The 25,800-nt window shown below is 50.7% G+C and overlaps 1 protein-coding gene across 3 annotated transcripts in view; it reads right to left on the bottom strand.

Moving 5' to 3' along the window:
• Positions 1-25,800, bottom strand: part of PLTP (phospholipid transfer protein) — a 35,171-nt gene that overhangs the window by 4,905 nt on the left and 4,466 nt on the right. For all 3 annotated transcript variants that reach the window (XM_067468339.1, XM_067468340.1, XM_067468338.1), the window contains exons 2-13: positions 24,036-24,172; positions 16,166-16,265; positions 15,800-15,928; positions 11,948-12,103; positions 10,970-11,033; positions 9,943-10,006; positions 9,692-9,783; positions 7,987-8,157; positions 5,784-5,843; positions 1,861-2,025; positions 809-876; positions 650-692 (exon numbers count right to left, since the gene is read on the bottom strand). In XM_067468339.1, the coding sequence (XP_067324440.1) occupies positions 650-692; positions 809-876; positions 1,861-2,025; positions 5,784-5,843; positions 7,987-8,157; positions 9,692-9,783; positions 9,943-10,006; positions 10,970-11,033; positions 11,948-12,103; positions 15,800-15,928; positions 16,166-16,265; positions 24,036-24,159 (1,236 nt within the window). In that variant the 5' untranslated portion in view covers positions 24,160-24,172. The remainder of the gene's footprint in view (positions 1-649; positions 693-808; positions 877-1,860; positions 2,026-5,783; positions 5,844-7,986; positions 8,158-9,691; positions 9,784-9,942; positions 10,007-10,969; positions 11,034-11,947; positions 12,104-15,799; positions 15,929-16,165; positions 16,266-24,035; positions 24,173-25,800) is intronic.

Genomic DNA, 25,800 nt, shown 5'->3' with positions numbered 1-25,800 from the left:
CCCATTTTCCTAATTCCAACAGACCTCACTCCCTCTGAGGATGCTTGCCATAGATGCAGGGGAAAGGTCAGGAGAGAATGCCTCTAGAACATGGCCATATAGCCCGAAAAACCCCACAAGAACCTAGTGATTCCAGCCATGAAAGCCTTCGACAATACAGTCATCACAAAACTACAACAAATTCACCATTACCAACAATTCATGCATTATCCCAATAAAATCAATAAAACCAATACAAACCCAACTCCTCCTATACTGTCAGTGTTCACTATCTCAAAGATCTGTTTTTTGATTCCACTTTGTCAATCCTGCTGGTCTTACTCGCCTGATTGTCTTATTTAATTGCCTGGTTGCCCAAAGGCCTGGTCCCATAACCATGTCTTCCCCCTCCTCCTGAAGGAGAGGAGGGATGATGATGCTCTGAGTCCCACAGGTGAGGAGCCACCACCGAGAAAGCCCTGCTCCTCGTCCCCACCAGCCTCACTTGTGAGAGTGGTGGGGTCGAGAGCAGGGCCCTCCCAGATGATCTCCAACTCCGAGGTGGGACGTAGCGGGAGATATGTTCAGACAGATACACTGGCTCTGCCCTCCAAGCCCCTTGGAAGAGGACCCCCCATCTCTGGCCTTCCCTTCACCACCTGCCACTTACCGCCAAGGATTCGAGGGCCGATTGGTTGGAGTAGATCCGGAACCTGCGCAAGGCAAAGAGAGCAGGAACTGAGTGTGGCAAGTGGAGGGGTTGCAGCCGAGAACCCTTCTCCACCCTGTTTCCAGACATCACACGTAGGTGGATCAAAGCCGCGCATACCTTCTGAGGTCCAGCTGGACTTGGAGGGACTTCTGGCGCAAGGCCACCTTGGCACTCATCCGGGCTTCCTGCCGGGAGAGAAGGGCCAAACACATGCAAGCCTAAGGTTAGGAGGGATTTGGGAGACGCTGCCCAGAAGCACTGAACCCTAGTGACTAAACCAGTGGTTCTCAACGTTCCTAATGTCGCGACCCCTTAATAGATGTGGTGACCCCCAGCCATTAAATTATTTTCATTGCTACTTCATAATTGTAATTTTGCTACTGTTATGAATCGTTATGTAAATATCTGGTATGCAGGATGTATTCTTATTGGAGTGTTATGGGAGGATTGATTTTGTCATTTGGGAGTTGTAGTTGCTGGGATTTATAGTTCACCTACATTCAAAGAGCATGCTGAACTCTACCAACGTTGGAATTGGAGCAAACTTGGCACACAGAACTCCCATGACCAACGGAAAATACTGGAAGGGTTTGGTGGGCATTGACCTTGCACTTGGGAGTTGTAGTTTGCCTACACCCAGAGAGCACTGTGGATTCAAACAATGATGGATCTGGATCCAACTTGGCATGAATATTCAATATGCCCAAATGTGAACACTGGTGAAGTCCGAGGAAAATAGACCTTGACATTTGGGAGTTGTAGTTGCTGGGATTTATAGTTCACGTACAACCAAAGAGCATTCAGAAGCCCACCAATGATAGAATTAGGCCAAACTTCCCACACAGATCAACAGAAAATACTGTCTGTGATGGTCTTTGGTGACCCCTCTGACATCCCCTCGCGACCCCTCCAGGGGTCCCGACCCCCAGGTTGAGAACCACTGGACTAAATAGATAGGTCAAGTTTAAATGAAAGTCCAGGTGGATTCATTATGCAGGATCAGTCATCCACAGCTGCAGTGGAACCCACTTTCTGCCCCATCCCCACTGCAACCCTCCTTGGCGATGCCACTGAACGAGGCAGCAGGTGGCCCCTCGCCCTTTGCACATCGACCTGCAGGCGGAAGCACCCCGTTGTGGCGTGCGCTTGGGTCCGGACCCCCGCCTCACCATGGTCATGCTGGAGAGCTGGACGAGGGGCTGTCCCGGCGGGGCCAGGAAGATGTCGAAGAGGGCCGTGACGGAGACGGACATCCCGGAGACCTGGATGCTGCACCGAGGGGCCGAGGAGGCCTGCAGACGCAGCAGCAGCGGGGCGTCCATCACGTCCGGGTTCTGCGACAAAGGCGGGAAGAGTCCCCGTTAGCCCTCGCACGAGGAGGAGGAGGAGGAGGAAGGAGAGAGGTGTTACAGTAAGTCGTAGCAGGATCAAGTGTGTGTGTGTGTTAAAGAAAAGCCCTAAAAAAAAAAGCCGCAGTCTGGGAGTTCTCCTAGATTCATCGCTGAGCCTGGAACCCCAGGTTTCAGCGGTGACCAGGGGAGCATTCGCACAATTAAAACTTGTGCGCCAGCTGCGTCCGTACCTTGGGAGGGCTGACTTGGCCACGGTAGTCCACGCTTTGGTTACATTCCGCATAGACTACTGCAACGCTCTCTACGTGGGGTTGCCTCTGAAGACTGCCCGGAAGCTGCAGCAAGTCCAACGCGCGGCAGCCAGATTACTAACGGGGGCTGGGTCCAGGGAGCACACCACTCCCCTGTTACACCAGCTCCACTGGCTGCCAATTAGCTTCCGAGCACAATTCAAAGTGCTGGTGTTAACCTCTAAAGCCCTAAACGACTCAGGCCCGGTTTACCTCTCCGAACGTATTCTCCCCTACGAACCATCAAGGTTATTAAGATCGTCTGGAGGCCCTGCTCTCGGTCCCATCAGCCTCACAAGCGCATCTGGTGGGGACGAGGGACAGGGCCTTCTCGATGGTGGCCCCTTGACTTTGGAACTCCCTGCCATTAGAGATCAGAACCATAATAATTATTATTATTAAAATTAAAACTTGTGCGCCAGCTGCGCCCGTACCTTGGGAAGTCTGACTTGGTCACAGTGGTCCACACTTTGGTTACATCCCGTTTAGACTACTGCAACGCTCTCTACATGGGGTTGCCTCTGAAGACTGCCCAGAAGCTTCAATTAGTCCAACGCGCGGCAGCCAGATTACTAACGGGGGCTGGGTGCAGGGAGCACACCACTCCGCTGTTATGCCAGCTCCACTGGCTGCCAATTAGCTTCCGAGCACAATTCAAAGTGCTGGTGTTGACCTATAAAGCCCTAAATGACTCCGGCCCTGTTTACCTCTCTGAACGTATTCTCCCCTACGAACCGTCAAGATTATTAAGATCGTCTGGAGAGGCCCTGCTCTCGGTCCCACCAGCCTCGCAAGCGCGGCTGGTGGGGACGAGGGACAGGACCTTCTCGGTGGTGGCCCCACGACTCTGGAACTCTCTCCCTCTGGAGGCCAGAACCGCCCCATCCATCCTAACATTTAGGAAACAGGTGAAGACGTGGCTGTGGAGTCAGGCCTTCGAGGAATGAGACAACACCATAGGACTCTGGATGGAAGTTGATGTAGATCCATCTTAATAGGACGACTGACCACAGCAGTTTTATATTGTTATTTTAAAGTGGTTTTTGTAATTGTGATATATGATATTTTAATGAGTGTATATGTTTTTTATGGCTGGAAACCGGGCTGAGTCCCTCAATGAGGTTGAGAAGCTCGGTATACAAAACTGTGAAATAAATAAATAAATGACTCCGGCCCTGTTTACCTCTCCGAATGTATTCTCCCCTATGAACCATCATCTTGATGGTTCATAGGGGAGAATACGTTCGGAGAGGTAAACCATCTTGATGGTTCATCAGCTCGTCTGGAGAGGCCCTGCTCTCGGTCCCACCGGCCTCGCAAGCGCGCCTGGTGGGAACGAGGGACAGGGCCTTCTCGGTGGTGGCCCCTCGACTCTGGAACTCTCTCCCTCTGGAGGCCAGAACCACCCTTTCTATCCTGACATTCAGGAAACAGGTGAAGATGTGGTTATGGAGGCAGGCATTCAATGAGTGAGCCAACACCCGGAGATATGGATGGAGGATGATGAACAACGATTTTAGTGTGACGACTGACCACTGTATTTATTGCTGTTTTGCTGTTTTAATATTTTATTGCAATATGAAGTATGATGTTTTTATTGACTGTATGTATATTATGGTTGGAAACCAGTCTGAGTCCCTCAAGAAAGGTGAGAAGGTCGGCATACAAAACGTTTCAATAAATAAATAAATAAATAAATAATGATGTTAATTATTATGTGCAGCTGGTAATGTAGGTCAGCCAGCATGTTTGGGCCACACGTGATGGGGTGTAACTGTATGGATTTTAGAATACAGTTTGGAGCCGTTTGGAGAAGCAATATGCTGCTCTGAAGGAGATGCTGAATTAGCCACGCTCTAACAGCGATGCTCTTTGGTATGGTGGAATAGCTATTTACTCAAAGTTTATGTTTTGCTCCCTCATTTGAATGAGGATGAGGAAGCCTCATTCTGTGTTACTTACAAACAGGGCCGTAGCCAGAAATTTTTTTTGGGAGGGGTTGAAATTTGGGGGAGGGGGGTTGAAACCTGCCTCCTATCTCACGCTGAAGCAAAGAGCAGAGCAGGGGACAGAGCAGCCTTGAATAGCCTGCAGCTCCGCCCCTGTCAACCACCTCCACCAAGTCTGGCCTCCTTAAGGAGAGCATTCAACACACACATCCCACAATGACAGTAATAATAATAATAATAATAATAATAATAATAATAATAATAATAAACAACCTTTATTTGTTCCCTGCTACCATCTCCCGGAGGAGTCGGTGTGGCTTACAAGAGGCCGAGCCCAAATACAACAGTAAAAACAACAACAATACAGCAAAATAACTCAAAAACAAGGCAATAACATTAACAACACACCATGATGCAATTAGAATCTGTGGCAGGGCCAAATGTAATAATTAAAATTAAAAAGTGCTGGGCATGACCAGGTGAAAAGGGTAGGTGTTTGGAGGGGGATGGGCATGCAGTTATCCTGGCTGGGACTTGCCTGATGTCCTTAGGGAGAGAGTTCCAGAGTTGAGGGGCCACCACCGAGAAAGCCCTATCCCTCATCCCTGCCAATTGCACTTGCAATGCAGGTGGGATCGTGAGTAGGGCCTCTCCAGATGAACGAAGAGAGTTCGTACACAGAGATGCGGTCACACAGGTAGGCAGATCCCAAACAGTGTGAATAAATTGCCAATATTTGCTTGAGATAGTGCTTGCAGTTCTGGAGGGAATCTTGATTTTTTGCATCTCATAGACTTAGCAGCATGGGGATTGGGTTAACCAGTTAAAATTCTTGAGTAAACCAGGTTTTTAAAAAATCTGAAACATTTGGGGGGGGGGGTGAACCCCTAACCCCCCCCCCCCTCTCGCTACAGGCCTGCTTACAAGGACTATGCAAGTTTGTTGCATTGTTTGATTTTGTTTGTGTTGAGACTCAGCCTGTGTTTGACCCTGAATCTGTGATAGTGTTTTCCTCCTCCTAATGTTTCTGAGCCTGACTTGGACGTCAGTGAGGATGGGGTGCAAAATGGAGACGCTTTGGACAATACGGTGACTACAGACTCTGGTCGAGAAGGGTCAGGGGAAAGAAGGCGAAGTCCTCTAGAACATGGCCATGCAGCCTGAAAAACCTACAACAGTCCTATGTAGCTTTGAACTGACATTAAAATAAGCACACTGTGAAGCAGACAACGGAAATCATGGGAAGCAATTAAAGCAGAGTGCAATTAAACCGGTGCAGCAGGCTCTCAAGCGCCCTTTCTTTCCTCCCAAACCTCCAGTCGGAATACAAGAGCCTTCTCTTGACCCCAAAAGTGGCCTCAGAGAAGGGTTTCCCCTGCCTCCCAGACCAAGGCCAGGCCCATGGGGGTCAGGGCCAGTGGGTCAATCGGTCAATGGGCCTGAGCAGTGGGGGCTTCCTTCCCTTGTAAGCTCAGCCGAGGCCGTGCTCTCCTTGCCTTACCATCATGACGATGCTCCCAAAGAACGAGGCTCTCAGCAGGACTTCCAGGTCTTTGGGCACCTGCAACGAGAGCACACAGAGCGGTCTTCTCTTCAGGCTCAAAGGTCTCTAGTATCTTCAAATGCTTTCAAATGCAGGCCTTCAAATGCTAATGAAGGTGGTCAGTTGAAACATTCACACCTAGCTCCAGTAGAGAAGAGTCCCTTGCCCCACCCCAGCCATTCCACAGATATATAATCCCATTGTCCTAATTCCAACAGACCTCACGACCTCTGAGGATGCTTGCCATAGATGCAGGCGAAACGTCAGGAGAAATGCCTCTAGAACATGGCCATATTGCCCGAAAAAACCCACAAGAATCTCTAGTATCTGTTTGCAATCAGGCACTAGAAATGAGGACAGTTAAAATACAATAGTTTAATCTGCAGAATACCCGAAGGGGTGAGTGCCAGAAAGAGCAGAGTGCCACCTGCATGATGGGTTTTGTAGTGGACCAGAGTCAGGTAAAGGTAATCCTGCCTGCGCCCCTCCCTCCCACCTCAGCCCTTCCATTTCTCCTGTTTCTTCCAAAACAATTCTCCTGCGCCATTTCCCCCCTCGCATCTCTTCCGGACCTCTTCCTTCCCCGCTTAGACACATCCTTCGCTGGCGCACCAGCAACACCCTCTCTTTCCACTTCCTTCCCTCTGCATTTCCTTTTCCCCTCTCTTTAACCCATTCCCATACCCTGGACCGTGCTCCTGTGATCTGCTGCCTTCCAAAGCAATGTATAAGATCACAAAGGACGACCACCTCACCCGCCTCGTAGGAAACCTGCTACAAAACAGGAGCTTTTTTGTTGAGTTCCAGGGCCAGAGAAGCAGAGGGCGGAAACAGAAGAACGGCCTGCCTCAGGGGAGCGTGCTTGCTCCATCCATGTTCAACATCTACACACATGACCAGCCACGGCCAGAAGGGACAGAGAGCTTCATCTATGCTGATGATCGTGCCATCACCGCTCAAGCAGGGAGCTTTGAGATGGTTGAACAGAAGCTCTCCGAAGATCTAGGTGCTCTTACTGCCTATTACAGGGAAAACCAGCTGATCCCCAACCCATCTAAAACACAGACATGTGCCTTTCATCTCAAGAACAGAGAAGCATCCTGAGCTCTGAAGATCACCTGGGAAGGAATCCCACGGGAGCCTTGCAGCACACCCAAGTACCTGGGATGAGTCACTCTGGACCGTGCTCTAACTTACAAGAAGCACTGCCTGAACATCAAGCAAAAAGTGGGTGCGAGAAACAATATCATACAAAAGCTGACTGGCACAACCTGGGGATCACAACCAGACACAGTGAAGACATCTGCCCTTGCGCTATGCTACTCTGCTGCTGAGGATGCATGCCCAGTGTGGAACACATCTCACCACGCTAAAACAGTGGATGTGGCTCTTAATGAGACATGCCGCATTATCACAGGGTGTCTGCGCCCCACATCGATGGAGAAATTACACTGCTTAGCCGGTATTGCACCACCTGACATCTGCCGGGAAGTAGCAGCCAATAGTAAAAGGACCAAGGCAGAGACATCTCCAGCTCATCCCCTGTTTGGGTATTAGCCAGCACGTCAATGACTTAAATCAAGACATAGTTTTCTTAGATCTACAGAGACACTCGCTGGAACACCTCAGCAAGCAAGAGTCCAAAAGTGGCAGGCTGAAACCCAGAACCGCAATCAGTGGCTGATACCAAATGAGAGACTCCCCCTCTGGGCACACAGAAGTCGGGGTGACTTGGAAGGCGCTGAACAGACTGCGCTCGGGCACCACGAGATGCAGAGCCAACCTTAAGAAATGGGGCCACAAAGTGGAGTCCACGACATGCGAGTGCAAAGAAGAGCAAACCACTGACCACCTGCTGCAATGCACCCTGAGCTGGGCCACATCATGCACGATGGAGGACCTTCTTACAGCAACACCAGAGGCACTCCAAGGGGTCAGATACTGGCCAAAGGACATTTAATAGAGTACCAAGCTTGCAAACCTTGTGTTTTTTTTTGTTTTGTTTTAAATATAATACAACTATTTGGTTCACTTCTGACATGATAAATAAATAAATAACCCATTTCCAAACTCTCTTCTTACAAAATGCACACCTTTACCATCTTCGCTCCTTTCTTTTCCTGCCTCTGACCCCCCCCCCCCCCCCCCTGGCGAGGCTCACCTCCGTAATCTCCATGTTGAGGACCCCGGCCTGGAAGTAGGCGAAGAGGGCCGAGTCGAAGAAGTACTCGGAGACGGCCAGGTACACCATGCGCTCCGTCTCCTTGAGCACAGGCTCCGGCGCCGCGTTGGGCAGCGAGGCGTTCTCACTCCGCAGGGGGAAGAACATGCCCTGAGGAAGGGGGTTATTGGGGGGGGGGAGAGGAAAGGGCAGAGTTAGGGGCAGCCGGAAAAGCCCCCCGCCCCACCCCACTCCATTGGCAGTGCTATGTGTTGAAGCTGCTTGCAATTTATAATGTAGATTTCAAAGTATGCATGTATGTTTCAAATGCAGTAGATATCTGCCGAGTGTAATGTAGTTCTGTGTGGGAAGAGTTAACTGGACCATGGAGGGAACGGCATTCCTAGAGAGGTCATAAATCAAGTGTGTAGAACAAATAATAATAATAATAATAATAATAATAATAATAACAACAACACTTTATTTGTACCCCGCTACCATCTCCCCAAGGGACTCGGTGCGGCTTACATGAGGCCGAACACACAATACAACAATACAAACAATTAAAATAAAAAACAAAAAAAAAAGACAATAAAATATACAACATTATCAATAAGACAACACACAATTAAAAACAATGGGAAGGCCAAATGTAAAATTGGAAATAATGGACGCAGCGTCCTACGTCATACGTCACTCTGGAATGCAGGAGTTGTGGACTAGTGCTGATAACAGTTGAAGTGTTCACGATGTTATGATCAGACGGTAAAGAAGCAAGTGTACGATGTGCTGAGTGTTAAGTAGATCCTAATGTATATAGCTGTAAAATAAAGTAGTTTATAGCCTAGGTGGCTGTGGTTGATCTGTTCCTGCCTTGCTGTGCTGCCGATGTCACTGACACTATGTGCCCCAGGCCATGCAGAAAGTGGGGGCATGGCAGGCCCTGGGTGTGGAGTCCTGCGCTGATGGAGCCGGAGATGCCCAGCTTGGAGAAGAGGAGGTTCGGAGGGATGTGGGAGCCGAGGGTAAAGATCTGAAGGGGTGCCCCAAAGAAGAGGGAGCAGGCCTTGATCTCTGCTGCCCTGGAGCCTAGGACGTCATGGGCTTCAATGGCAGGAAAGGAGATTCCATGGAGCATTAGCAAGAACTCTCTGGTTGTAAGGAGAGCTGTTCAGCAGTGGAACTCTCTGCCGCAGAGTGTGGAGGAAGCTCCCTTTTTGGAAGCTGCTAAACAGAGGCTGGATGGCCATCTGTCAGGAGTGCTCTGATGGTGCTTTTCCTGCATGGCAGAATGGAGCTGGACTGCATGGCCCTGGGGGTCTCCTTCAAATCTAGGATTGTATGATTGAATAGTAGTAGTAGCAGAAGTAACAACAACAACAACAAGAAGAATGCTGGAGAGGCATCTGTTGGGAGGGATTTAATTGTGCTTTTCCTGCATGAAGGCAGGAGGAGGCTGGACTGGATGACCTTGAGAGGCCCCTCTCAACTCTTCTATGATTCTATGTGTCCGACACATGGCCATGGCACATCCATTGGTGCTGCACACACAAACACATCTCAGAACCTTTGGCCCCAGAGAACACTGCCCCACTGGACAGGCAAGGGGCACCAGCAGGGCTCTGGCCATCGAGCGTGTCCCTGCTTCCCACCCAGCCCCCCCTCCTCTTTCATGCCCCCCCCCCGCCCATGTCCCCATATTAACCTTAAAGGCCAGGTCCATGGTGCTTGCCGTGACCGCAGGGTCATGCAGCAGGGAGTAGTCGATCCCAATGTGGTCGTCCACGGGGTTCCGCACTGCAAGGAGGAAGCCAGTGAGATCAATGGGGGGAAGAGTGACCAATGCCCTGCTCCCGGTCACTCTTGCCCCCTGTTAACCTTTCCCCCATGCACACATGCATCTCCCCCTCCCCAAATGGAGACCCCCTCGACCCCCAAGCAAGCGAACGAGCGTACCGGGCACTGTGTCCAGGACGGAGTTGAGCAGGACCAGGCCGGCATGGTTCAGGACCGGGCAGATCTGGAGGCAGAGGAGGGAGAGCATCAGAGGAGGGGAGGGGGGGCAGGCACACCCCTCTCCCCCCACTCCATCATCACCCTCACATCACAACCCATTCCAAGCAGACCCCCAGTTACAGACACCCAACTGGCAAGCAACTCCTAGCTAAGAATGGGGAGAGACCCCAGGACCAGAGGGAAAGAGATCTTCTCCTCGGAAGGAAGAGAAAGGCACTCTGGAAGAGCGCATCATTATCTGGGGTGGGGGGAAATGGGGGCTCCGCTTGAGCTTTCTCTCCAATCCAAACCAGAAGCCAACTTTTCCAAAATCCAGTTTTCAAGGCACAGAAAATATGGTGAAACCTTCTGATCGGAGGCACAGACAGGAAAGCAAACACCAAACGAGTGCCAGTCCTTCCCTATGCCATCCAAAGCTTGTGTGTGTGTGTATCTTTATCTACCTATCTCTATTTTTCTGTCTGTCTGTCTGTCTAGGATTCTATGATAGGCTAGATGAACATCTGCCAGGGGTGTTTTGATTGTGCCTTTCCTGCATGACAGAATAAAGGGAGGGGGGGGGGTAGATTGTCAGACATGAGCCAACGTTGGCCCTTCCTCCAGATGTTTTGGACTTCAACTTTCCTTTTCCCTCTCAGTCGCTTAAGCGAAGGGATCTGAGGCTGTTAGGAATTCTGTGAGTTGGAATCCAAAACATCAGGAGGGAGGGCCAAAGTTGGCCCATGCCTGCTGCAGAGTCTCAAGCTGACCGATGTAATGCCCCGTCGATTGCCCTTTTCTTGATCCTGGAAACTACTCTGGGCGTCTGCAAAGAACTTATTCCTTGGAGGCTTTTAAGCAGAGGGTGGATGCCCATCTTTTGAGAGGTCTCAGATTGTGCCTTCCTGCCAGGCTGAAGGGGGTGGACTAGATGGCCTTGGGGGGTCCCTTCCACCTCTAGGCTTCCCCGGAGCAGCCTGGCCCTCACCTGCTGGTTGAGGAGGAAGCGCATCCCTGTGGTGATGAAGGCCGACAGGAACTGGTACACTTTCCTAGAGAGAGAACGACAGAGAGACCGAGTGAGGGGGGAACACAAGAGGCCATCCATCCGTTCCCAATGGGGAAAGGCAAGGATCCTCCCCCACGAACACACACACACACACACACACACACAATGCAAGGACAGCCTCCCCTTGCAAGCCGCTGGGTCATCATCTGGGAAGCTGAGTGGATCGCAAGCTGAAAGCAAGAGCTGCTTGATGGTGGAATCTCCTGCCTCCAGGTAGGAAAGACTCTCCTCTGCTGGAGGGCTTTCCAAGGCTGGATGGCCACCTGTCGGGAGAGCTCAGGTTGTGTGTCCCTCCCTGTGGCTGAATGGGGTGGACCAGATGGCCCTTGGGGACCCCTTCCACCTGAGGAATCCTTTGAGGAAGGGAGGGTTGGTGGCTTTTAAGCAGAGGCTGGATGGCCACCTGCCAGGGAAGCTTTATGCTTTTCCTGCACAGCAGAATAAACAGGGTTGGACTGGATGTCCTTTGGAGTTCTCTTCCAACTATGATTCTAGAACAAGGGCTGGATGGCCATCTGTCGGGAAGGGTCGCATGGTGCTCTTTTTGGCAGAAAAGGGTTGGAGTGGGTGGTTTTTGAGAGTCTCCTCCAACTCTAGGATTCTATGATAGGCTGGATGAACATCTGCCAGGAGTGTTTTGATTGTGCCTTTTCTGTGGAATAAAGTGGGATGGACTCGATGGCCTTTAGAGGTCTCTTCCAACTCCAGGATTCTATTATTATTATTATTATTATTATTATTATTATTATTATTATTATGCAGAGGGATGGCCATCTGTTTGTGGGGGTGGGGTGGGGGTTTGATAGTGTCTTTCCTGCCTGGCAGAACACAGGGGGTTGGGCTAGATGCCCTTCAGAGGGCCCCTTCCAAGCCTAGGGTGGTTCCAGGGAGTCCCACCTGAGGGTCCCGGAGAAGCCGGCGTTCATGCGTGCGATGGAGGCGCTGCAGCTGCTGTTGGAGATCTTGAGGCGCCCGCTGCTGTCCTTGGAGAGCTCCAGCGCCGTGTGGATGTGGACGCCCTCGGCCGAGGCGTTGATGGAGCCGATGTCATAGCTGGGAACGAGGGACATGGCAGGCAGATGGTTATCACAATCACACTCAAGCCCTGCCTGCGTCATCGGAACTCCCCTCCACATGCATTGTGGTTGTGGCCACCTACGTTGGGCACCTCTGCACTGACCACTTAAGCCGGTTTCAAACCAGTACTGAAGGAACTGCTTTTGCTGCGAGGGTGATTCCATGGGAAACCCCGGAACCAGTTTGGGGTCTGGGTGATGAATTTATTTATTTTATGATTATTTAGTACATTTCTAGACCTCCCCTCTCTCTCAGCCTTCCGGTGACTTGAGGCGGTTTACAAGGCAAGGATTCAATGCCACCAAAGACACAATTACAATGTACAATATAAATAAAAATGTCATGTTTATTTTTGGGATGAACATAACTCCAAAACCACGGGGGGAATTGACTCCAAATTTGGACACCAGACACCTCTCAGGCCAATGTATGTCCTTCACTCAAAAAAAAAACACTGAAAAACACAGCAGAAGGGAATTTAAAAAGCCCCAAAAAGCTAAATGACGAAAAGCTAAACGACAATACAGAAAAAAGGGAAAAAAGAGGGAAGGAAGGAAAGGAAAGGAAAGAAAGAGGGAAAGAAAAGAAAAGAAGGAGGGAAAGAAAGAAGGAAAGGAGAAGGAAGGAAGGAAAGAGGTAGAGGAGAAAGAAAAGAGAGACAGCAGAAGAGAAAGAAAAAGGGGGAAGGAAAGAAAGTTAGAGAAGGAAGGAGAGAAGGAAAGAAAAAAGGGAAAGAAGGAAGGAAAGAGGGAGCGAAGGAAGGGGAAGATGTAGTGAAAGAGGGAGGGAAGGAAAGAGAGAAGGGAGAAAAGAGAGACAGCAGAAGAGAAAGAAAAAGGGGGAAGGAAAGAAAGTTAGAGAAGGAAGGAGAGAAGGAAAGAAAAAAGGGAAAGAAGGAAGGAAAGAGGGAGCGAAGGAAGGGGAAGATGTAGTGAAAGAGGGAGGGAAGGAAAGAGAGAAGGGAGAAAAGAGAGACAGCAGAAGAGAAAGAAAAAGGGGGAAGGAAAGAAAGTTAGAGAAGGAAGGAGAGAAGGAAAGAAAAAAGGGAAAGAAGGAAGGAAAGAGGGAGCGAAGGAAGGGGGGAAGATGTAGTGAAAGAGGGAGGGAAGGAAAGAGAGAAGGGAGAAAAGAGAGACAGCAGAAGAGAAAGAAAAAGGGGGAAGGAAAGAAAGTTAGAGAAGGAAGGAGAGAAGGAAAGAAAAAAGGGAAAGAAGGAAGGAAAGAGGGAGCGAAGGAAGGGGGGAAGATGTAGTGAAAGAGGGAGGGAAGGAAAGAGAGAAGGGAGAAAAGAGAGACAGCAGAAGAGAAAGAAAAAGGGGGAAGGAAAGAAAGTTAGAGAAGGAAGGAGAGAAGGAAAGAAAAAAGGGAAAGAAGGAAGGAAAGAGGGAGCGAAGGAAGGGGGGAAGATGTAGTGAAAGAGGGAGGGAAGGAAAGAGAGAAGGGAGAAAAGAGAGACAGCAGAAGAGAAAGAAAAAGGGGGAAGGAAAGAAAGTTAGAGAAGGAAGGAGAGAAGGAAAGAAAAAAGGGAAAGAAGGAAGGAAAGAGGGAGCGAAGGAAGGGGGGAAGATGTAGTGAAAGAGGGAGGGAAGGAAAGAGAGAAGGGAGAAAAGAGAGACAGCAGAAGAGAAAGAAAAAGGGAGAAGGAAGGAAGGAGAGAAGGAAAGAAAAAAGGGAATGAAGGAAGGAAAGAGGGAGCGAAGGAAGGGGGGAAGATGTAGAGAAAGAGGGAGGGAAGGAAAGAGAGAAGAAGGGAGAAAAGAGAGACAGCAGAAGAGAAAGAAAAAGGGGGAAGGACGGAAAGAGATAGAGAAGGAAGGAAGAAGAGAAGGAAAGACGAGAAGGGAAGGTAAGAGGGAGTGAAGGAAGGAGGGAAAGAAGGAGGGAGAGAAAGAGGGAAGGTTGGCCACAGCAACGCTTAGAGGGTACACCTAGTACAATATAAAAAACATCAGCAACAATAAAATCAAACATTATAATGACACATTCTTCAATCAATAATCCTTAAAACAATATCCAGTTCCACCATATAGTTATTCCATTATTATATCTGTTACTCCGTATTTTCAAATGTCCGCTCAAAAAAGCCATGCCTTAAGACTCTTCTGGAATGATAGGAGCCAGGAAGCCTATCTAATCTCCCCAGGAAGGGCGTTCCATAGCCGTGGGGCCACCGCTGAGAAGGCCCTGCCTCTCGTTCCCGCCAACCGTACTTGCAATGATGGCGGGTCCAAGAGCAGAGCCTCTCCAGGTGATCTCAAAGTCCTCGCAGGTCCATAAGGGGAGATTCGTTCGGACAGGTAAGTTGGGCCAGAACCGTTTAGGGCAGTGGTCCTCAACCTTCCGAATGCCGTGACCCCTCAATACAGTTCCTCATGTTGGGGTGACCCCCAACCATAAAATTACTTTCGTTGCTACTTCATAACTGGAATTTTGCTCCTGTTATGAATCATAATGTAAATATCTGATATGCAGGATGGATTTTCATTCACTGGACCAAATACCTAATATGGTCAAATTTGAATACTGGCGGGATGGGGGGAATTGATTTTGCCATTTAGGAGTTGTAGTTGCTGGGATTTATAGTTCGCCTACAATCAAAGAGCATCCCAAACTCCACCTATGATGGAATTGAACCAAATTTGGCACACAGAACTCCCATGACCAATAGAAAATACTGGAAGGGTTTGGTGGGCATTGACCTTGAGTTTTGGAGTTGTAGTTTACCTACATCCAGAGATCACTGTGGATTCAAACAATGGTGGATCTGGACCAAACTTGGCATGAATACTCAATATGCCCAAACACTGGTGGAGTTTGGGGAAAACAGATGTTGACCTTTGAGAGTTGTAGTTACTAGGATTTATAGTTCACCTACAATCTAAGAGTATTCTGAACTCCACCAACGATAGAATTGGGCCAAACTTGGCACACAGAACCACCATACTAACAGAAAATACTGTGTTTTCTGGTGGTCTCTGGTGACCCCTCTGATGCCTCCTTGTGACCCCCCAGCGGTCCCGACCCCCAGGTTGAGAAACGCTGGTTTAGGGCTTTATAGGCTAAAGCCAGCACTTTGAATTGTGCCCAGTAGCAAACTGGTAGCCAGTGGATCTGGCACAACAAGGGAGTTGTATGCTCCCTAGGAGCCACTCCAGTTAGCAATCTGGCTGCTGTCCGTTGGACCAGTTGAAGCTTCCAGACAGTCTTCAAAGGCAACCCCATGTAGAGAGCATTGCAGTACTCTATACGGGATGTAACCAGAGTGTGCACACGCCATTGAGCATGGATGAGGCACATCAGGAGAGAATGCCTCTAGAGCATGGCCATATAGCCCGAAAAAACCTACAACAATCCACTTCAATTGGCTTGGTTCAATGCTATGGAGTCATGTAGTTGGACAAGGCATTGGGCCTTCCCTGCCAAAGGATGCTGATGCCTCACCAAACTACAAATCCCAGCCTTGCATAGCACTAAGCACCATTGCATTAGAGAAGATGTCCTTCAAAGAGGAGCTCCTGAAGCAGCTTCCCCTTTGGATCTGCAGGAAGGTGACTCTAGGACGTGAATCTAAGGTGTACTCTAATTTTGGGGAGGTGCTTTAGCCCCCAAAGGTGTGCATGCGTGGAATAGGGCGACTTGAGAGAGGTTGGCCCTCGTCACTCACTCACTCACAAGAACCAGTAGAGGATCTGCCGGCGGAAGCGGAGGGCGATGGAGGCGTTGCGGATGTCGAAGGCCAGGTGCTGCTTGGTCTGGAAGCGCAGGTCCGAGAAGGGCAGGTCCAGGTGGGTCACCCTCACGCTGGGAAAAGGGAGGGAGAAGGGCACCATCAGGGACTGGGAGAGGGAGACTGGGAGGACAGGGCCAGGCACATCACGGCAGCACAGAGGTGATGTTGACCAAAGGAGGGCTTTCCAAACCAGGTGCCACCTGCAGCCCCCCAGGTGTTTTGGACTTCAACTCCCACCATTCCTCACAGCCTCAGGCCCCTTCCTTTTGCCCCTCAGCCGCTTAAGCGGATGTTGTGGTGGAACTCACTTGCTGATGTTGTAGTGGAACTGGCCTTCCTTGCCGTGAAGGTCCGGGATGGTGATGTTCTCCAGCTCTTGCTCCACGAAGCGCAGCCCCTCCTGCTTCACTGCAAAAAGACAGGGATTGGGGGGGGGGGGAGGGGGTCAACAGGACCTAGAGCTCCCAGCCCTCCCAGCAGACGGTGGAGGCTCCTTCTTTGGAGGCTTTGAAACAGACGCTGGATGGCCATCTGGCAGGGGTGCTTTGAAGGCGATCATCCAGTCCAACAGAAAGGGGTTGGACTGGATGATGGCCCACCAGGTCTCTTCCTACTCAGGGATTCTAGGTGGACATCCAGCCTGTGCCTAAAGAAAGACCTCCAGAGAAGGAAAGAAGGGTCTGGAGAACAAGCCCTATGAGGAGCGGCTTAAGGAGCTGGGCATGTTTAGCCTGAAGAAGAGAAGGCTGAGAGGAGACATGATGAGGGCCATGTATAAATATGTGAGAGGAAGCCACAGGGAGGAGGAGGAGGGAGCAAGCTTCCTTTCTGCTTCCCTGGAGTGAGACTACGACGCAATGGAGCCATGGCTTCAAACTACAAGAGAGGAGATTCCATCTGAAGATGAGGAAGAACTTCCTGACTGGGAGAGCCGTTCAGCAGTGGAACTCTCTGCCCCGGAGTGTGGTGGAGGCTCCTTCCTTGGAAGCTTTGAAACAGAGGCTGGATGGCCATCTGCCAGGGGTGATTTGAATGCAATATTCCTGCTTCTTGGCAGAATGGGGTTGGACTGGATGATGGCCCAGGAGGTCTCTCCCAACTCTAGGATTCTAGGATTCTATGATTCTAAGACCTTCCTGACTGTGAGAGACTGTTCAGCAGTGGAACTCTCTGCCCCGGAGGGAGTGTGGTGGAGGCTCCTTCTTTGGAAGCTTTTAAACAGAGGCTGGATGGCCATCTGTCGGGGGTGCTTTGAATGCAATATTCCTTCTTCTTGGCAGAATGGGGTTGGACTGGATGAGGGCCCAGGAGGTCTCTCCCAACTCTAGGATTCTAGGATTCTAGGATTCTATGAAGGAAGGAGACTCCACCTGAGCAAAGGCAGAACATCCTACTGTTCCCGTCAGGAAAGTCTTCCTTCTGCTCAGGTTGAATCCCTTCCTTAGAGGAGTGCAATGCTGTTTTAATGTTTGTATACTTGTAGATGTCAACTGTCTTGAAATGCTTTTAAAGTAAGCTGCTTTGAGTCTCCTGTGGGGAGAAAAGGCCGGGCATAAAGAAACATAACAACAACAACAACAACAACAACAACAACAACAACAACAACTATCTCTTTGAGTCTATCTTTGAGCCACTTTGGGCCTCCATTGTGGAGAGAAAAGTGGGGTATAAATAAACATAATAATAATATTAATAACCAGCGGATGACCCAAAATGCAGGCTGTGCAAAGAAGCGGAGGAAACCATGGACCATCTCCTCAGCTGCTGCAAGAAAATTGCACAGAAGGACTACAAACAGAGGCACAACTCTGTGGCCCAGATGATTCCCTGGAACTTATGTCCCAAGGACCACCTGCCAGCAGTAAAGAACTGGTAAATGGATCATAAACCTGCAAAGGTCATGGAGAATGAACACACAAAAATCCTGTGGGACTTTCAAATCCAGACTGACCAAGTTTTGGAACGCAATACACCAGGCATCACAATTGTGGAAAAGAAAACAGTCTGGATGATGGATGTCGCCATTGGAGGTGAGAGTCGCATTGAGGAGAAACAACACGAAAAACTCAGCCGCTATCCAGACCTCCAAATCGAACTGCAAAGGCTCTGACAGCATAAACCAGTCCTGGTGGTCCCAGTGGTGATGGGCGCACTGGGTGCCATGCCAAAAGACCTCAGCTGGCATTTGGGAACAATAAACATCGGCAAAATCACGATCTGTCATCTGCAAAAGGCCTCCTAACTTGGATCTGCGCGCATCATTCAAAAATACATCACACAGTCCTAGACGCTTGGGAAGGGTTCAACTTGTGATTTTGTGATACAAAATCCAGCATATATAGATCTCGTTTGCTGTGACATACTGTGCTTTTGTGTCAGGAAAATAATAATAATAATAATAATAATAATAATAATAATAACAACAACAACAACAACAACAACAACAACTCTGGCACAAGCCAGTCAAGGTGGTTCCAGTGGTGATGGGCATACTGGGTGCAGTGCCTAAAGACCTTGGCCTGCACTTAAACACAATCGGCACTGACAAAATGACCACCTGCCAGCTGCAAAAGGCCACCCTACTCGGATCTGCATGCATTATTCACAGATACATCACACAGACCTAGACAATTGGGAAGTCTCTGACGTGTGATCCAATACAACAGCCAGCAGAGTGTCTGTTGTGAACTTATCTTGATGTGTTTCAAATAATAATAATAATAACAATAATAACAATAACAATAATAATAATACATCACACAGTCCTAGACACTTGGGAAGTATCCAACATGTGATCCAATACAACAGCCAGCAGAGTGTCTGTTGTGAAATCATCTTGCTGTGTTTCTAATAATAATAATAATAATAAGCCTGTGATGGAGAGTGTGGTGGGGAGGGGGGGGGAGGGGGAGGGGGGATGCTGGCAAGAAAGTAATCTTATAGCTCACAACGGCGGCATGGAGGGGGGGAGGTGTTCCACTAGCCGAGGGGTCCCCATAGAGGTCGTGGTGGGAAGGAGGAGATGCGGGAGAAGGAGACCTCGAATTCGGCCTAATTCGGACCGCTTCTCTAAATTAACTATCCCCAAAAGGTCTCCTAAGGTAACTTGGTGTAACCAGGTGAGCGGGCCCTCTGGCTTGAAGGTGGTGTTGTTGAACGCCAGGTCTGTCAACGGAAAAACAACTTGGATTCAGGACTTAATCCTGGAGGAACGGGCAGATCTGGCGTGCATCACGGAGACCTGGTTGGATGAAGCGGGGGGCGTAAATCTCTCCCAGCTTTGTCCTCCAGGTTTCTCCGTGCAACACCAACCAAGAGCCGGAGGACGGGGAGGCGGGGTCGCAGTGGTCTATAGAGATACCATCCATCTAACCAGGAGCCCCATCCCGCAGACCACAAATTTTGAATGCGTCCACCTGAGGGTGGGTGACCGGGACAGAATAGGGATTCTGTTAGTGTACCGTCCACCTCGCTGCACTACAGTCTCCCTACCTGAGCTAGCGGGGGTGGTCTCGAGCCTGGTGGTGGAGTCCCAACGGCTCCTTGTGCTGGGGGACTTCAACATCCACGCCGAGGCAACCCTCACAGGTGCAGCTCAGGACTTCATGTCCGCCATGGCAACCATGGGGCTGTCCCAACAAATAACTGGCCCCACCCACTGTGCTGGACACACATTGGACTTGGTTTTCTGCCAGGGATGGGAGCAGGGTGGCGGTGTGGAGGAGTTGTCCATCTCTCCGTTGCCATGGTCCGACCACTTCCTGATTAGATTTAGGCTTACTGCGCCCCCTAACCTCCGCAAGGGTGGAGGACCCATTAAGATGGTCCGCCCCAGGAGGCTAATGGATCCGAACGGATTCCTGACGGCTCTTGGGGAGTTTCCCGCCGCCGCGGTAGGCGACAATGTCGAGGCCTTGGTCGCTCTCTGGAATGGGGAGATGACCAGGGCTATTGACATGATCGCTCCGGAACGTCCCCTCTCAAGTAACCGAGCTAAACCAGCCCCTTGGTTCACCGAGGAGCTGGCAGCGATGAAGCGAAGGAAGAGGGTTCTAGAGAGCGTGTGGCGATCGGACCCAAGCGAGTCAAACCGAGCACGGTTTGTGTCCTTTTTGAGGGCATACGCCGCGGCAATAAAAGCCGCAAAGAAAACTTTCTTTGCGGCCACTATTGCGTCTGCAAAGAACCGTCCGGCGGAGTTGTTCCGGGTTGTCAGAGGTCTTTTAACTCCCCCTACCGGTGGGAGCCCTGACAACTCGGCAACGCGCTGTGAAGCATTTGCTCGGTTCTTTGCAGACAAAGTCGCTTTGATCCGTTCCGGGCTGGACGCCACTTTAGATGCAGTCTCCGTGGATGTGACACAAGCACCTGCTTGTCAGATTTTGTTGGATTCTTTTCAGTTTGTGAAACCCGAGGATGTGGACAAGGTACTTGGAGGGATGAGACCCACCACGTCCATCCTAGACCCCTGCCCATCCTGGCTTCTTAAGGAGGCCAGAGGGGGATTGGCCGAGTGGGTAACGGTGGTGGTTAACGCCTCCCTTCGGGAAGGCAAGATTCCAGCGAGCCTAAAACAGGCTGTTATAAAGCCGCTGTTGAAGAAACCATCACTCGACCCCACTAAATTGGACAACTTTCGGCCTGTTTCCAATCTTCCCTTTTTGGGCAAAGTCATGGAAAGCGTGGTGGCCTCACAACTCCAGGTATTCTTGAGAGACACGGATTATCTGGATCCGGCACAGTCTGGTTTCAGACCGGGGCATGGTACCGAGACGGTCTTGGTCGCCTTAGTGGATGATCTCCGTCGGGAGCTAGACAGGGGGAGTGTGTCCCTGTTGGTGCTCCTGGACCTCTCAGCGGCCTTCGATACCGTCGACCACGGTATTCTTCTGGGGCGCCTTGCAGAGATGGGCCTCGGGGGCACTGCTCTGCAGTGGCTCCGATCATTTCTGGAGGGTCGTACCCAGAAGGTGTTGTTGGGGGACTCCTGTTCAACGCCGCAGCCGTTGACCTGTGGCGTTCCTCAGGGTTCCATCTTGTCCCCCTTGCTGTTTAACATCTACATGAAGCCGCTGGGTGAGATCATCCGGAGTTTCGGGGTGCGGTGTCACCTGTACGCAGATGACGTCCAACTCTGTCACTCCTTCCCACCTGCTACTAAGGAGGCCGTCGAAGTCCTGAACCGGTGCCTGGCCGCTGTAATGGTCTGGATGAGGGCGAACAAACTGAAATTAAATCCAGACAAGACAGAGGTACTCCTGGTCAGTCGCAAGGCCGAACAGGGTATAGGGTTACAGCCTGTGCTGGACGGGGTCGCACTCCCCTTGAAGGCGCAGGTTCGCAGCTTGGGTGTGACCCTGGACTCATCGCTGAGCCTGGAGCCCCAGGTTTCAGCGGTGACCAGGGGAGCATTTGCACAGCTTAGGCTCGTGCGCCAGCTGCGCCCGTATCTTGGGAAGTCTGACTTGGCCACGGTGGTACACGCTTTGGTCACATCCCGCCTCGACTACTGCAACGCTCTCTACGTGGGGCTGCCCTTGAAGACGGTCCGGAAGCTCCAGCTAGTCCAGCGCGCGGCAGCCATGTTGTTAACGGGAGCTGGAAGCAGAGAGCATACAACGCCTCTGCTGTCCCAGCTCCACTGGCTGCCGATCTGCTACCGGGCCCAATTTAAGGTGCTGGTGTTATCCTACAAAGCCCTAAACGGTTCCGGCCCAAAATACCTTGCAGACCGCATCTCGGCCTACGAGCCCACGAGGGCCTTGAGATCATCCGGGGAGGCCCTTCTCTCGGTCCCGCCTGCCTCACAGGCACGTCTGGCGGGGACGAGGGAGCGGGCCTTCTCGGTGGTGGCCCCCCGGCTGTGGAACACCCTCCCTGCTGAAGTTAGACAGGCGCCCTCCTTGATGGCCTTTCGTAGGGGCCTGAAAACATGGCTCTGCGAGCAGGCCTTCAACTGAGTGCATTGAATGACTATGGACTGAACTAGGACTGTGAATTTTGGCTATGACCCCAGGACTTGACGAAGCGGTTTTTTAGTTTAAGTATATGTTATGTTGTATTGTCTGGTCTGTATCGTCTCGGCTTTTTGTACACTGTCTCTTTTGTTGTTGTGAACCGCCCCGAGTCGCCTTCGGGCTGAGAGGGGCGGTCAACAAATGCAATAAATAAATAAATAAATAATAATAATAATAATAATAAAGACTGTGGCACAAGCCATTCAAGGGGGTCCCAGTGGTGATCGGCACACTGGGTGCAGTGCCTAAAGACCTTGGCCTGCACTTAAACACAATCGGTACTGATAAAATTACCATCTGCCACCTCACTGGGATCTGCGCGCATTATTTGCCGATACATCACACAGTCCTAGACACTTGGGAAGTGTCCAACATGTGACCCAATACAATAGCCGGAAGAGTGATCTTGTCTGCTATGGACTCATCTTGTTGTGCATCTAACAACAACAACAACACCAATAGCCCGAAAAAACCCACAAGAACTGAACACCAATAGAGCTTGTCTCCATTGCTCCCTGTGTCCCGGCCTCTTGAGCATCAGAGGACAGGCCTTGCCCGGCTTCTTTCTCTTCCTCCTCAATGGGACCTCCTTCCAAAGTTTGATTGACACCTGGTCTGTCCTTCTCTCACTTCCTTTGATCCAAGGCAATCGCCCCTTGCAGCCCCCTCCCCTGCTCCTCCTCAGGGGGAGCCATAGTTTCCAGACCTTGCACCATTTGGTCCGCCCTCCTCGGGACATCTCCCACCTATTCTGTACCTTGCATTGTGCTCCTGCCAGGAACTGGACACAACTCAGGAGTGCTCTGACCAAGGCAGAAGAGAGCGGGACTCCCCATGCATTGGGCGCACTCCTCCTGTGGGTGCAGCCTAGAAGGGCATTGAGTGCTCTTTGAGACGACTCTGGTCCAGCTGGTGGTCTCCTAAGCCTCCCAAGGGACTGTTTCCACCTCCAGGCTTGAGATGGTCAGCCTGGCACCCCCTCCTCCGGTGCCTCTCCCCTCTGGCATCCCAAGGCCATGTCCAGCCATTGGACCAAGGGAAGGGGACCCAGTGGGGGGAGGGAGAACCCCACATTTGCTGGCATTTAATTTCCTTGTAGGATGTACAAGGAAATTGAATAGCAAGCATGAGGGCCAACTTGGGTGTTTTGGACTTCAATTCCCACAATTCATAACATGGCCAGGCACCTCAGAAAATTTACAGCAACCCAGCTGTTAATTTTCTGAGGTGCCTGGCCATGTTCCAGAAGCATTCTCTCCTGACGTTTCGCCTGCATCTATGGCAGGCATCCTCAGAACTCACAACTCAACAAGAGGAGCCTAGTGTCTAGATCTAGTGAAGTCATGCTCCCCATGCTCTATTCCGCCTTGGTTAGACCACACCTGGAATCAGTGTCCCATTCTGGGCACCACAATTCAAGAGAGAGATTGACTCTAAGCTGGAATGTGTCCAGAGGAGGGCGACTCAAAGGAGCAAGGGTCTGGAGAACAAGTCCTATGAGGAGCGGTTTGGGAAGCTGGGCATGTTTAGCCTGAAGAAGAGAAGGCTGAGAGGAGATATGATAAAGGCCATACACAAATATGTGAGAGGAAGCCTCAGGGAGGAGAGAGCAAGCTTCCTTTCGGCTTCCCTGGAGACTGGGACGCAATGGAACAATGGCTTCAAACTACAAGAGAGGAGGTTCCATCTGAACATGAGGAAGAACTTCCTGACTGTGAGAGCTGTTCAGCAGTGGAACTCTCTGCCCCGGAGTGTGGTGGAGGCTCCTTCTTTGGAAGCTTTGAAACAGAGGCTGGATGGCCATCTGTCAGGGGTGCTTTGAAGGTGATTTTCCTGCTTCTTGGCAGAATGAGGTTGGACTGGATGATGGCCCAGGAGGTCTCTTCCAACCCTAGGATTCTAGGATTCTATGAACTTTTGAGGAGTCCTGCCATAGATGCAGGGGAAGCGTCAGGAGAGAATGCTTCTGGAACAGAGCCAGGAAGCCCGGAAAACTCACAATAATAATAATAATAATAATAATAATAATAATAACTTTATTTATATACAACCTAGTGATTCTAACCATGAAAGTCTTTGACAGCCCACCAGCTGTTAGGAATGGTGGGAGTTGCAGTCCAAAACAAATACAATGTGAGATAATGTAATCCAGGTTGCTCACCCAGCTCCAGGCCCTTGGCGGTGATCCGGATCTTGCATCCCGGCGTCTCTGCCGTGTTTGCCCGGCTCAGGAAGATGGGCAGCAGGAGGAGGAGGGAGAGGCAGGGTCTGCTCAGAGGAGGCATGGCGGAGATGGACCTGCAAAAGGGGGACAGGGGGGGCTCAGGGCCAGGAGAGACCCTCCAGACCAACCCCCTTCTTTCTGCCTTACACCATCTGATCTGTCCCAACAGATGGCCAGCAGCCTCTGCTTCAAAGCCTCCAGAAAAGGAGACTTCATTCCTCCAGGCTCCAGTTTCCAGAATCCGAATGGCCCCCCCAAAGGCCCTCCAGTCCAACCCCCTTCTTTCTACCAGACACAGTCCAAGTACTCCCAGCAGATGACCATCCAGCCCCTGTTTTAAAGTCTCCAAGCAGTTCTTAATGTTATGATAAAGTTATTCTGGAAGCCCCGAGGAAAGAGGGCTTCAATTCTGAATGAAAGGCCTAACTATTGTATTGCTGAAGGCTCTCACAGCCACAATCACTGGACTGTTGTTGTGTGCTTTCCGGACTGTGCTGCCAATGTCTTCTAGCAGCATTTTCTCCTGATGTTTCACCTGCATCTGTGGCTACAGGCATTTCCATTGGCTCCTCTGAAGGTGCCAGTAGCCACAGATGCAGGCAGGCATGTAGCTGGGGGGGGGGGGGGGGGGGAGGGGAGAGGCTTCAGCTCCCCCCCCCCCCCCCAAATTCTGATGGTGGTCCACGAGAAGGCCTTACTGGTACATTATTTAAACTGTTATGTTTATTCATATCATAATCTGATCACCATGCTCAATATGTCCCAGATGCATGGAGGGGGTCTTATTGGGGTAACGATACAAAAGGTTTGCTAGGGTAAATCCTTGCCCCCCCCCCCCCCCCCAATCAAAATCCTGGCTACGGGCTTGGATGCAGGTAAAACAAAAAATGGAGGAAGTGTTGCTAGATCACATTGGCCACGCAGCCTGGAAACCACAAAAGAGCACCCAGCCCTAATTATTCTCAAAGCCTTTGAACATGCCATGAGCCACAGATGCAGGTGAAACGTCAGGAGAGAATGCTGCTGGAAGAATGGGCCATTCAGCCCAGGAAACTCATAGCAGTAGGGATTCTGGCCATGAAAGCCTTGGACAAGACATGTTCTCAAAGCGCCAGCTCCCACCTGATCTGGGAGGCCAAGTGGGGCCAGACCTTGGCCAATCCCAGGGGACACGGGCTGCATTTGCAAGGAAGGCAATGGAGGAACCCCCTCCTCAGGGGTCCCTGGTCAAAAAGGAAAGCACTTTGGCATGAGGGGCTTTGGAGGCAGATTGCACAAGGCCTGGGGCCTCCCTTTCCTCGGGGCTTCTGGGTCCAAAAGGAAGGGTCTCCTTCCCCAGAAGGGCTGTGTGCTGGTACGGCTGTACCAGGAGCTCCAACTTTATTTTCTTTCTGTTATCTGTTTTGCAGTCATAGGGCAGGCCTCCTGCCCATCATAATTAAGCTTTGGTTCCACCCTTTGTTCAGGGCTCTGGGAGGGAAAGGAGCCATTTTTTCAGCAGTCTCTCATAAGGAAGCGAAACTATAGGACGTAGACCAGCTCGTCCCGTAGAAAAGCTTCTTTTCTCTAGAACATCCGGGGAAACAGAAACAGAAATTCTAGGGAAAGGGTCTCAAGGCTCTGGCTGAGAGTTCAGAGCCTCTCAGCCTCACGGCAATCAGAGGGAAAACAGCCCTGAAGTTCTCAAAGAATTCTCTGAGGG

This window comes from Anolis sagrei, chromosome 4 (genome assembly GCF_037176765.1).
Source record: "Anolis sagrei isolate rAnoSag1 chromosome 4, rAnoSag1.mat, whole genome shotgun sequence".
Lineage (NCBI taxonomy): Eukaryota > Metazoa > Chordata > Lepidosauria > Squamata > Dactyloidae > Anolis > Anolis sagrei.
Note: the sequence above shows the minus strand (reverse complement) of the source record. Positions and strands in the feature narration are given on the sequence as shown.